Genomic DNA, 12,944 nt, shown 5'->3' with positions numbered 1-12,944 from the left:
CCAAGTCAGAAAAACCAAATGTAGTGGGACTTCTAATAGCAATGAACCATCACAGCCAAAAGTGTAAAAATACCACAGGAAGAAAATCTGAACGCATTCACAGCAACGTGAGTTGATACAGACTTACAGAATAGATGTAATGAAAATGAAATCAATGCTCAATGAGCATATGCTATGTTCTAAGTGCTTTACCGATAGCAGTGATTTTAATCTTCACAACAATAATTACCGTACTCCATGAGGCAATTGTTGTGCTTCCCTTTGACAGATGGTATGACTGAGTCACACAGAGGCTAAGTCCCTTGGGGTCTCTCCAACTGAAACCTATCTTCCTAACTCTGGCAGGTAGTTTCTGACAATTCCGCACCTACAGCCTTGGTCCTCCTCTCGATATCAGTGGCAATTTGTTCGCACACTTTCAAGGGATTCGACTTCCAAGTGACAAAATCCTTAACAGCCGCTGACTTTCCCTTCTTGTAATGTATTTAAAACTCAACCGTTTTTTAAAAGTCACTTCCACTGCTGCCTTTGTCCAAACCACTTCATCTAGCAAGTGGATGATTACAATCACACACTATCTATTCTCTGCTTCCAGTTTTCTTTAATGTCTATTCCTAATAAAGAAATCAGAACAATTCTTATAAAAGAGAATTGTGTCACTCTTCTGCTCAAAACTCTCTTACTGCCAACCATATTCTATTCAGAAAGCCAAAGTGAAGGATCTTAGAAAGATACACAGGCTTACCTAGGACCCATCCTTCCTCTCCTTGATTCAACCCCCACTAACAGCATCACTCACTGCAGACTTCCACCAAAGCAGTCACACCCTCCCACCTCCCAGGCCTCATGTCAGCCCACTACCTAGATGTTCCTCACATCTGACTCCACATGACTCCCAACTTCTCCTTCAAGGCTTTACTTGAATTTCTCTTTTCTGTGAGGTCCACCATGATCACCCTATTTAACTCCGGACCCTCTTCCCCCAGGACTGTTCTCCCCTTTACTCCCACTCTCTTTCATATTCACACACACTGTGTAGTTCATTTTCTGTCAGTCCCCCTCCATTTGCATGCAAGCTCACTGTGATCAGGGTGTATGCTTTGCTAAAAGCTAGATTCTCAAGGATCTGGCACACAGTGAGTTTCAATAAGTCTTTTACCGAAAGTCCAGTGAGGTGGGTGCCATAACAGCTTATTTTACACGTAAGTGCAAAAGGTTAAAATCCAGATCAAACGTTGACAATATATGCCCAGAGCACACACACTCAAGTCTAATGTTACTCTCTCCCTCAACACTTTTTTTGGCGGACCCATCAGTATAAGAAACCACAGCTCAGGCTGACATTGTGACGCTGCAGGATGCTTGCAATGCTGGCACCCATGGTGGAGTGCCAGTGCCAGTTCCAGCCACTCCAGTTTCAACACATCTCTCTGATCCTGCGACCTGGGAACGCAGCAGGAGATGGCCCAAGGGCTTGGGCCCCTGACACCTACACAGGAGACCAGGATGAAGTTCTGCGTGCTCGACTGCTGCAGTCCTTTAGGGAGTAAACAAGTAAGTGAAGGCTCATTCTCTCTCTCTCTCTCTCTATACCCTTCACATAAATAAACTAACCTTTGAAAAGAAAAGACAACTCATTTTGGTTACTCTGGGAAGGCTAGCAACACTCAATTCTTTGTCGGGTTGTTTAATAATTTGTAAAGGCTGTTTTATAAATCATTGGAATAGACTAAATTAAGGAAAGGTAGATTAAAGCTGCCGGTCAACTACCTAAAGAGTTAGGATGTTAGGGCTCAGTAGCAAGCTAGAAATCAATACCAGGCTGAGAACAGTTGTTCAAATAGCTGTCTTTTATCATCTGCCCTGACTCAACCTCATGAAAATCACACTCCATTCAGCTGAGAGTGTTCAGAGGGCCAGCAGTGAAAGTCTCCCCTGTAGTTGGGTGGCAGCGGACACTTGTATGTTTTTTGTCCTTCAATTTCTAATCTGAAAATTTCAGCTTTTCTCTTCCTTGGTTTTTTTTTTTTTTTTTTTTTTTGCTATTGTTCCAATTTTTAGTTTAATGCTGAATTCCTTTAGACTCTGTGGGAATCATCTCAACCGTTTCTGGGTATTATCTGCATCGATGTTATACAAGCCTTTTAGTGAGGCTGTGCCTCCCCTGGACCATTACCCAGTGTGTGCATATCGCCCTCTGGCTGCCCACAGTGCCTTCATGTCACGTCCTGGAACCAGGAGTTCCTCACCTCCTGCCTCCAACCTCTTTCATGCTTTTTTCCCTATTAAATTGACCTCTTACTGCCCATCAGGTTTCTCCTGATTTCTAGAAATAAATGAGAAAGCTATTCAATGTGACCAGGTCTTTTTCACAGGGTACAGTTATCTGTTCCAAGCACCATAATTAAGTTTTAGAGTATTCTTTAAGGGGAAATGTTTTCAATCAAGCACTCATTACTGTTGACAACTCCAGAACTGTGACAGATGCATAGCTGTTTACTCCTAGTTACCGGGGAACCTAAGTTTGTGTGTGGAACCAGCTGACATCACATCACAGGGAACAAGAGAAGCTAAATGTTTGTTGCTGCTTGCTGTACCTGAGCAAAGCATGACTTAAATGGATCTCAGTGTCGCAGATGTAAATTGTATAAGTGTGTCAGAAACATTAGAACCCAGACTCCATTTATTTATGATTATGTGCATTGCAAACGTTAGGATAGGCAAATTAATATAAGATTCTGGATACCTTTTTGGATACAGGACCTAAACTGGTTATTTCTACAAAACTATAGAATGTACCTATTTACAACTCTTTAATTTGATATAAGTAAAAAAGTTAGGATACCAAGTCTGAGGGAAATAAAAGCATGAACAGGATACAGTTCTTGTGATCAGAAGTATACAATTGATCTACTGTTTAAGAAGATGTACACACCAAACACAAAACAATCAATAAAAATAAAGGCGTGGGAAGGGCTTTGTCCGGGTTAAGACTCCTAACTCACAGTGTCGCAGTGCCTGTGCTGACACTTCAGCTCTACCCCCACGCCCAGCTTCCAGCTGACACACAATCAGGAAGGCAGCAGTGTTGGCTCAGATAATTGAGTTTCTGTCCCAATCTAGCAGACCGGATTTATGTCTCAGCTATTGGTTTTGGTCTGACCAAGCAAGACCACTGTGTGTGTATGTGGATGCCAAACCATGCAAAGGTTGGTCCCTCCATCCCCATACACAATAAATAAATTGAAATTTAAAAATCAATGTGTGTGAGTGTAATATGAATCTGAAAAACATGCTTCTGTTTTAATGCGGGACACAGGCGCTGACACACACTTTTTAATTATCATTTCAATTCCTGTCACACACAAATCACTTTGGAATGCTTTGCTACAACATTAAAATATGAAAACCAAGCTAAGTTGATTGGTTTAGGGGCCAAAACATGCTGATCCTAAAATTAGATAGTAAAAAGTTTAAACTCTTATAAAAATAAGAATTCAAAGAAAAACATGCAAAGTGTTACCTCTCACCTCAAACTATTAATTTTTTTTTGCAATTTCTCTCTATCCTCGCATATATAACAAAGAATTTAAAACAACAGGGGAATGCTCCAGGGGTTGTGTGATAATTTGTCAAATAAATTCCTTTTGCATAGTAATTAGTCTGGGTTGACATTAGAGAGACAATAAATATCCTTCTGGTACAATCTGAATAGAGATTTAGAGCAGAAAACTTAAAAGGAAAACTTTAATACAGGAAGACAACTTGCACTCCAAGAGAACAGACTGACATCAATGATGTCATGCAGTAGAAAGCTGAGGCATGTGGGGCAGTCACGGAGGGTAACACCTTGAAGCAGAGTCATTCACTACTGGCTTCAGGTGGGAAGTGCCCCTCTAGGCAACCTAATATGGAAACTGTGTGTTGGGGTCAATTGCAGAGAACTCAGTTATTTCAGCAAAGGCAATGGAAAATGTTAAATGTTTCTGAGCCAGAAAACAGCATGATCAAAGTAGCAGTTCAGTGAAAATATGGGTATGACTGAGTGGGAAGCCGTGAAGACAAGAGGCTGGCAGCCCAACCCCCTCCTTTCAGACTGCTGAAATCCTGCCCAGCAGTCAAAAGTCCCATCAAGTACTATTCCGAGGTTATGCCTTTTAGAATTCCCCAGTTATATTTTTTTGTCATGAAGTCCCAAGGCCTTTTGTCTGTGCCTGACTTCTGTAAGCAGAACTGTGTATGAGACACATCTCTAGCTCCCTCCCAGCGATGCCTGCTCCCTGATCCTGCATTAATCCTGGGACTTTTCCTTTACCACCACTAGCATTATCCAATACAGCGTTTATAGATGTATTTTACAAAATATTTATGGAATTCTAACTTGATTCCAGAATCAGTTATGATCAGATGATCAATGCTTATCTGCAACAGAAAACGGAAATAACTTAAAGAAGCTAATTACAGGCATGTGAGCTGAGCAAGAACGTGATACACCTAGGGATCTCAAACTGGCCAGACTGGCTGGAGCAGACAGTGAAGAAATGAGGGAGAAAGAACTGTGACAACAGAACTGGTTGAAAAAGTAAGAAGGGGACAGGTTTTCCAGGGCATTGGAAATCACACTGGAAAGTCTAAGCTTTATACTGAAGGCAACAGGGAATACTAAAAGGAAAAAGAGGAGAAAAGTCAGGTAGACTATTTGAGCAAGCCAACTAAAAAGAATTCACTTCAATGGTAGCAGTGAAGATAGGAACAAATAGACCAACTCAAAAAATATTACAGAAATATAATCCAAACACACTTGGTAAAGATAAAGGAAGAATAAGGAATAAGGATTAAAGAATGACATTACATTCATAGTTTGAGCAACGAGTAGTCACCGCTCATAGAATGGGAACAATGCAGCAGGTGTAAATTACAGGATCAAACGTGGAGTTTTACTGCAACTACTGGGATGAGGTTCTCCAGGATACACAAGTACAAATGACCACTAGGCAATTGGATGTGGTACACTCTCCAGGAAAAAATTCCAGGACACAAATGTAGACTAAGGATCATCAGATAAATTTGGTAACTGAAGCCACTGGAATGAACGAGACTGGTCAAGAGAAGGGGGAATGAGAAAAGAAAAAAAAAATCTAAGAAAGAGAAAATGAATTCATGAAAAATAATTCTTATTTATGAAAAATAAATCTTAAGCTAAAACTGAAGGTTATGGGCTACTAAAGAAGAATCAGAATGAAGTTTGGCTAGAGTATAAAAAGAAAAAAGCAGACGGTATCAGTAAATTTTGAAGCAAAAGAACAGTGCTCCAAGGAGAGGTTAACAGTATCCACTGAAGGACCAGGATTGTCCAATAGAGTAACTGTTTTTATCCTACACAAAGGCATTCTCAGTAGAGTGCTGTGGTAGAAACCAGGCTTCAGTGGGACAAAAGGGGATAGAGACAGGATAAAGGGGAGAAGCCTTCACACTGAATCAATTCAAAGAGGATTCAGCCACAGCAGCCACCTCTCAAGTCCCTCAGATAGGCAGAGCACATGGTAAAGATCAGGTGTTGCTCTTCTCTTGTTGAAGAGACGTGGAATTGGAGCACTACCCAGAAAATGGGTAGACCAAGCGCTAGGACAGTGCAAAGGAAGGCCCACGTTCTACATTTCAGTGGCAGGGCACTTAAGGATTTGACTGATAGATCAGAGGCCTAGGGCTTACATAGCAACAGCTAAAATACATGCTTCCTTTTTCTCTTCTAAATCTCACCACTGTAGGTCTTCACCAGGCCAATAATAAAGTAGGGTTGTATTTAGCATATCACAGACATGTGTATCCAAAACAGAAACGTGCAGCCAATTCTGGCAGTTAAATTACAACTTTAAGTAATTTAAATTTTAAAAATATTTTCCTTCATCTCACTAGTCATATTTCAATAGCTCAATGTGTCTAGAAACTACTGCACTAAACAGCTCAGCTTATTAACTATTTTTACATATCAGAAAGTCCTATTGTTAAAATGCCACTGAAGGATAGCAAAGCTCATTTAGAAGGTCCTCTGTATTACGCCCAAGGAAGACAAAAACACTTTTTGAAAGTCTCGGAAGTATTATTCATTACATGTAGGGCTGGCTGCAACCAGACTTCAGGAAAAGAAGAAATCCTATCAATTCCAACTCTAAGATCCTTAGTGAAGTGTCAGTCTGAGTACCATACAAGAAGATTCTACAGAACTTGGAGGCCTCTAAAAGAAGGATCAGTCAGAGCTTAAGATTCATTTTAAGGATGGAGACGAAGTTCAAAATAGGTTTTGGAATGAAAGATAAAAGCAAGAGCTTATTTACGATAGCAGCTAAGAAGCCTGTGTCCCTCAGCAGTGTCCACGTTAACTTTTGGCTCTGGTATCCTCCTACTGTGGCCTCCTGCTGATGCAGACCCAAGAGGCAGCACTGATGCTTCAGGGTTGGGTCCCTGCCACGTATGTAAGAGACCAGGATTGAGCTGCTGGCATTCAGTTCAGTTTGATCCAGTCTAGATCCTTGCTGGCCTCTGGAGAGTGAGTATCTGATGGAAACACACACACACACACACACACACACACACACATTCTCTTTTAAATGAATGAATAAAACTTTCCAAATGCTCACAACATTGGAGTTATGATTACTTGAGCAAGTGATATTAACAATATCCTCCCAGGGTGCTCCACAGTATCTTTCTACCTGAAAACTTCAGGAAACGTTCAAACTTTGGAATGAATTAAACAAAGACCTTTCTATGCTCTTACATATAGGTTTTGATTCCACACAAAAAAAATTCTCACATAAGAATAAGAACTTGAAACACTATTATAATAGAAGAAACCCATGTGGTATAGGGCAAACAAAAGAATGTGAAAGGAAAAACCAAAAGTGCTCTGGAATTTGGTGGCAGGGCTCAAATATGCTGCCCTCAGTAAAACGGCAACAGAGGCATTCCAGGGGATCAGGAAGGAGATATAACGAATGTTACAACCCATAGAATTTTCATGGTGCTCATATAACAAGAACTGGAATCTACACACTGCATCATTTCAACTGTGAGAAAACAGGTGTGGAGACCTATTCCACAAACTGAAAAACAAACAGACCCTGCTTTGCTGATTGCTGTGTGCAAATAGGGTTTTAATGCCCAAATGCAGCACATCTTTCTTTTAGCTCACTGGACTGCATAAATCTTAGTAACTCGGAAGGTAAATTGTGCTTTGGAACAAACGAGGAAGAGCACAAGCATTTAAAAATCCACTTCCGAAGGTATTCAGCTAACAAACTTGCCCTTCTGTTGGACCAGCAGGATTAAGAATGAGAAGTGAATGAAGGAACAATTGGACTGATTCTTGCTTTCTTAAATAGTGAAAAGTAGTGGAATTATTTAAGCAAATACGGCACTTTCCTCAAAAAAAGAATGACAAAGTAAACACTTCAAGTTACAAGGAAACCTGACGTTTTCTTCTGAAATACGGAATGTTTAGGCTAAGAAACCATAATATAGTTGAAAGACCGAGTTTTCAGAAGTCAGGAAATTCCACAGCAAGCCTACAGCAGCGCTTGCTTGGACACATCACACATGGTACATATTTTACGGTCCATGTTTGACAAACAACTGGGGGACGGAGAAGAGGGTCCTCATCGTCAACATGGCAGAATAAACTGTACAACAGGACCGAGAATTCTGAAATATCCTGAGCATTACTCCAAAACTAAACATTTTATTAAATCTACTTTTACCCATTTGCTTGCCTTTTGCAAAAAAAAAGGGGGGGCTTAGAGCAAAAGTTGTACCAGTTGAAAAAGTTAGATGTGTAAGACACTATGTAGATTACCCTGTGATAAATCTGAGAAATGCATCTCTTCCTGGCAACTCTCTACAGAAAATCTCCGGAAACAAATGCTTATATTCCTCAAGCCCAGACCTTAATTTTCTATCTTGGGAAATTAAAAATACTTACATAATTGTCTTCAAATATGGCTTGACTTTTCCTCCTTGACGGAAACGGCATTCCTGCCAACTTTAAAATTTATAGCTACCACCATATTTTTTTGATTTCTAAAAGCACAGAAAATACCACAACCCCTCAAAGTGATTTTGGAATGAACATTTCTTCATCCTCATAGTGATCCCATGTCACATGGAAATGTGTTCCAACTTAGCATACACATGGGAAGGTCATTTAGCTCCGAGTCTCAGTGTAAAATACGACATTTGGAGATAATGACATTAGAAATGAAAATTATGGCATGGCAATAATACTTAAATCAGTATACATTCCATGAAAACAGTAAAATGGCACATCTCATCTAGTAACCGTGTGTGTGTGTGTGAGAGAGAGAGAAAGAGACAGAGACAGAGACAGAGAGGGGGAGAGGAGCCACTTCTCTAAACGATACCAGTTTTCTAAGGTACTTCCAATAACTTCATTAATTTGCTTCTCTGACAGTCCTGAGAGAGGCACAAGAGAGAGACTGTTCATCATTGTGCTTGATAGACCCAGTGGAGTGAGTTGGAGTAAGGCTAACTGCCTTGCCAAAACCCAAAACGAAACCGGAAACATAAATGGGACTGCTGATTCCCAGGTTAGTTCCTTAAACCACGGCTTAGGCACGCAGTTTAAATCAGAGGAAAAATACACAAAACTGCTGCATTTCCAGAATAGTTTTTCCACTTTCCTTTTTCTCTCCAACATCATAAAATTCAGTGCCTATCTCACTGCTGGTAAAATGAAGGCACCCATCTAAGCCACAGACATCGCACCAAGTGGCAGCAACAAGCAAAGCTATGCTGATTTGAAGCCAGGAGCCAGGAGTTTCTTCCAGGAATCTCACATGGAAGCAGGGTCCCAAGGCTTTGGGCTGTCCTCTACTGCTTTCCCAGGCCACAGGCAAGGAGCTGGATGGGAAGTGAAACAGCCAGGAGATGAACCAGCATCTATATGTGATCCTGGCAAGTTCAAGGCGAAGACTTTGGGTGCTAGGCTACTACACCAGGCCCTGTCACTGTTCTTGGACACCTCATTTAGATGAAAGCATAAAAGCTCTTTTATAATTTAGATAAAATAAGCTATGTTTTATATACTTGAATTTGGAACCACTTATCTCTCATAAATACATGTTAGACATAGAATTAAGATTCTTAAACAAAAATTGCTTTCACTATGGGGCAGCAAACATTTGTGAGTTAAGGACTTGAATGTTGCATTACCAACATTTATAGCTAACTATAATGCCTACAAGACAATATCTATAAAGAACAGCTACACACACACACACACACACACACACACACACACACACACATCATGCCACCACACTGCACTTTTGAACAAAAAAAGGCAGGAAGGACAGCTTCCAAAGTGGATTCCTACATTCAGGAAGTTGAAATACCACGTACTTGATATGTCCAGCTAATGAGAGCAATTGTGCTCAAATTCCACACTTGTTTCTGCTTATTTATAAGAGTTGAAGTACAAACTGCACACCGTCACCCAAGAAGATGACTGATACACATGGATTTATATGCAGAACAGAGCCAGCTACTTTATCAAAAGAACACTAAATTTCTTTGTCCCATGGTCATGGAAATCAGATCTCTTAAGTAGGTAAGTTCAGAGTTAATCTTGATGGCACAGGAGTTAGCCTCAAAAGGTAGGGAAGTTGTGTTAGGAAGTCATAAAGCATATTCTAGAAAAACCAGCAAGAGGAGTGCATATATCCACCAATGTTTCACGTACTTTGCAAAGCCTATGAAGTCTTCATGGTTGGTGTTGATGTAGGAAACTTGAATGTCAATCAGTAACAGTACCTACAAGGGAAAAAGAAACATTCCTGTGAAAGCCTGTCTTCAGAACTCCCCACCACTCAGTTCAGTAGCCGTCTCTACAAATCATTTCTACATTTAATTTTTAAAAGAGCATATCAATTACAGTGAACATTACATTCATTTTTCTTCACTGGACTCAAAACTTCACACTCAAATTTTCTTTCTTTTTTTTTTTTATTGTTGCTTACATTGTATTATGTAGTACAGTTTTATAGGCGCTGGGGATTTATTTATTTATTTGAAGTCAGAGCTTCAGGAGGTCAAAGAAAGACCTTCCATTCACTGGTTCATTCCCCAGATGGCCATAGCAGGCAGTGCTGGGCCACGCCAGGAGTTTCTCCTGTGTCTCCCGTGTGGATGGCAGCAATCCAAACACTTGGGTCCATCTTTCCCTACTCTCCCAACCTATCAACAGAGGCTTGGGTCAGTAGCAGAGCAGCAAGGACATGACTTAGGGACAATATGGGATCCTGGCTTTGGAGAAAGCAACTTCTCCTACTATGCCACAATATCGGTCCCTAAATTCTTACGTGCAAAGTAAATGTGAAAAGTAAATGTGTACCACAAGAGGAGAAGAGTTTATAAACACGCACTATTTGCTAACCTAACACAGAACCTTGCATTATTCCACTGTAAAACATAGGCACAACGCCTGAAGCAGAACAAGCAAGGACAGCATAGCAGGCAGGAAGGCTTCGAGGGGCTGCTCTGGGTTTTCTACTCCTAGGACACCATATACTAGCCATCAATTGGCAACATTACCTTTCCTTTTCTTCTCCCTTGCCATTTATTTGAAGGTCCCTGTAGGCAATCAGGGAAAGCATCTCCAGCAATTCAAAACAGAAACACAGATATAAAACCTGCCTGAGATCAGTAGTGTGCACCACAGGACTGTGACATCACTCAGATCTCTGTCGGACTGTCACTCCTTCAGAGGACTCTTCCCTGCCGAGTCCATCTAAACCATGTTCCTGTCACTCTCTGTTATCCCATCCTGCCTTATTTTCTTTTGCAGTACTACCAGCAGCTGACATTCGGAGTTCTTAGGCAAACCTCACCTGCCTCCACTGCTCTATGTCCAGTGCTAGAGAACAGTGTCTGAACATGTGGAGCCAGCCAAGGTCTGTGAAGTAATTAACTGAATACAAGACCCAGATAATATGAAATGGTAAAAGGTGGGTAGGGCAAGCAGAAACTGTGAGAAAGTTTTATGCCAGATACATTCAACACTCAGTTCTTCTTCCTGAATTTCTTTTGTTCTCCTAATTGGGCCATATGTTTCTATGACACAGAGATGTGTTGGCTGGAAAGAATATTTCAGAAGTCCTGCCCAAATATTACTGGCATGTTCTGCTTCCATTCTGCTGAATGAGCTTTTGATGGCCAAGTATTTTTACACTGGTTCCCTCCACTGAAGGTAAGATTTAAGTACATCAGAACCTCATGGTAAGACTTCAGAGGGACATTCTTTTTTTATTTTTGATGATGTTTACATAGTTCAACAGGGTGGGGAGGGTCGAGGATCCAGGGAAAGTGGGCGAGGCCATTGTTTACACATTTTCTTTTTCTTGTTCCCATATGTGTGGGAGGGGACTACAAGAGGAGAAACCCCGCCCGGCCGACCCACCACTGCATCACCAGGGGGATGGCCAACTGCCCCCGGACGTCACCCGGAGGATGGCCAACTGCCCCCCGATGTCACCCAGGACCCCATGGTGGAGTGTTTTCTGGGGGTTTTGCACATGTGGTTTCGAGAGTTCCGAGCTGCTGCTATCACCACTCCAAGGATGAGGAAATCCTCCCGAAGTCAACTAGCTGTCACAGTCCACCTCCGAGTCTCCATTGGTCCAGATATTTGCTGTCAGCCCCAGGGGTCTCCCATAGGGGGAACACAGCAACCCCCAATAACCACCACTGAAATGCCCCCAGCTCTGGTTCCTGTGCCTGCCAGCATGCGCAGTGGACTGGTCAGTTTTCCCCATAATCCCATTGAGATCTTGTATACATTATTGGACACTGAAGCCTAACTCAACCCAACTGACTCCACCCTCCAGCCCACACTCATGCCAGTGGGTGCCACCTGTCTAGCAAGCTGGCCCCCAGTCCTGGTTCTCATGCTCACCAGTGGGAGCTGCAGCTCATCAGAGAGGAACCCACCACCTCCGCACTGGACCCAAATCCAGCACTGGAACTCACACTGTCCATGTGGTTCTGTAATCTAGTTCCACAGGACTTGCCCCCAGTCCCAGTACTTCCCAAATGATGCCACAGCAAAGGCCAACCTACTTGTCTTCATTCTGGATTATGCTTGTACTGGACACAATCGTACACCCCAGCCTGACTCTCCCCATAACTCAGTTCACATGTAGGTCAACAGGTATTGTAGCCCTGCTCCGCTTGGTCTGCCCCCAATTCCAGCTCTCAGGCTGGCCAACTTGAGTAGTGGCCTAGCAGTGGAGTCTCCACTACTCCCCTACCAGGCTCACCTCCCTCTCCTCCCCCATCCTGGCTGTGTGTGTGCTAGTGGGTGCTGCTGCCCAGTCTGGCATGACCCATCTCACCTTGGCATTTGCCAGAGGGTGCTGTAGCCTGGCCTGGCCCAGTCTGCCCCTGCTCCAGCTTGAGCTGGCTGGAGCTGGCAGAGGCATGGCTTACATAATACTTCCCAACAGGTACTTCCTCAGGAAAGCCCTTCCTGATTCTAAGGTTTTATCTTTAAAATTTAAAGTTAGGTCAAATGTGACTCCCAGATAGCCTGTATATTATAACTACAACATGTGCATATATATGATATATACATGTATACACACACATATCACCCTATGCATTTTGTTTATGGTGTTTAGCACAAATGTAATTATTTATCATATAAATTACTGTTTGATGTTTTCCCTCCCTGCAGAGTTGTAAACTCCATAAGAGAAGGAATTGCTTCTTCTGTTCACTATTCAATCCCAGAACCCAGCAGAACACATAGAATAGGTACCAGTAAATATTTGTGGTTATAAATTTTTAGCTATCTAATTTTGTAACCGTTTGTTTCAAAGGAGGCAGCTGATTCCTATATAATTAGTATGTGGCCACGTACTCGTGTTTGT

The 12,944-nt window shown here is 41.9% G+C and overlaps 1 protein-coding gene across 6 annotated transcripts in view; it reads right to left on the bottom strand.

Moving 5' to 3' along the window:
* The window catches only part of DNM3 (dynamin 3), a 501,537-nt gene that overhangs the window by 281,403 nt on the left and 207,190 nt on the right, over positions 1-12,944 (bottom strand). For all 6 annotated transcript variants that reach the window (XM_040984259.1, XM_040984258.1, XM_040984260.1 and 3 more), the window contains exon 12: positions 9,758-9,828. In XM_040984259.1, the coding sequence (XP_040840193.1) occupies positions 9,758-9,828 (71 nt within the window). The remainder of the gene's footprint in view (positions 1-9,757; positions 9,829-12,944) is intronic.

This window comes from Ochotona curzoniae, unplaced genomic scaffold (assembly GCF_017591425.1).
Source record: "Ochotona curzoniae isolate NIBS_2020 unplaced genomic scaffold, NIBS_Ocur_1.0 contig_4105, whole genome shotgun sequence".
NCBI classification, from domain to species: domain Eukaryota; kingdom Metazoa; phylum Chordata; class Mammalia; order Lagomorpha; family Ochotonidae; genus Ochotona; species Ochotona curzoniae.
The sequence above is the reverse complement of the archived record's forward strand: the minus strand, read 5'-3'. Positions and strand labels throughout refer to the sequence as shown.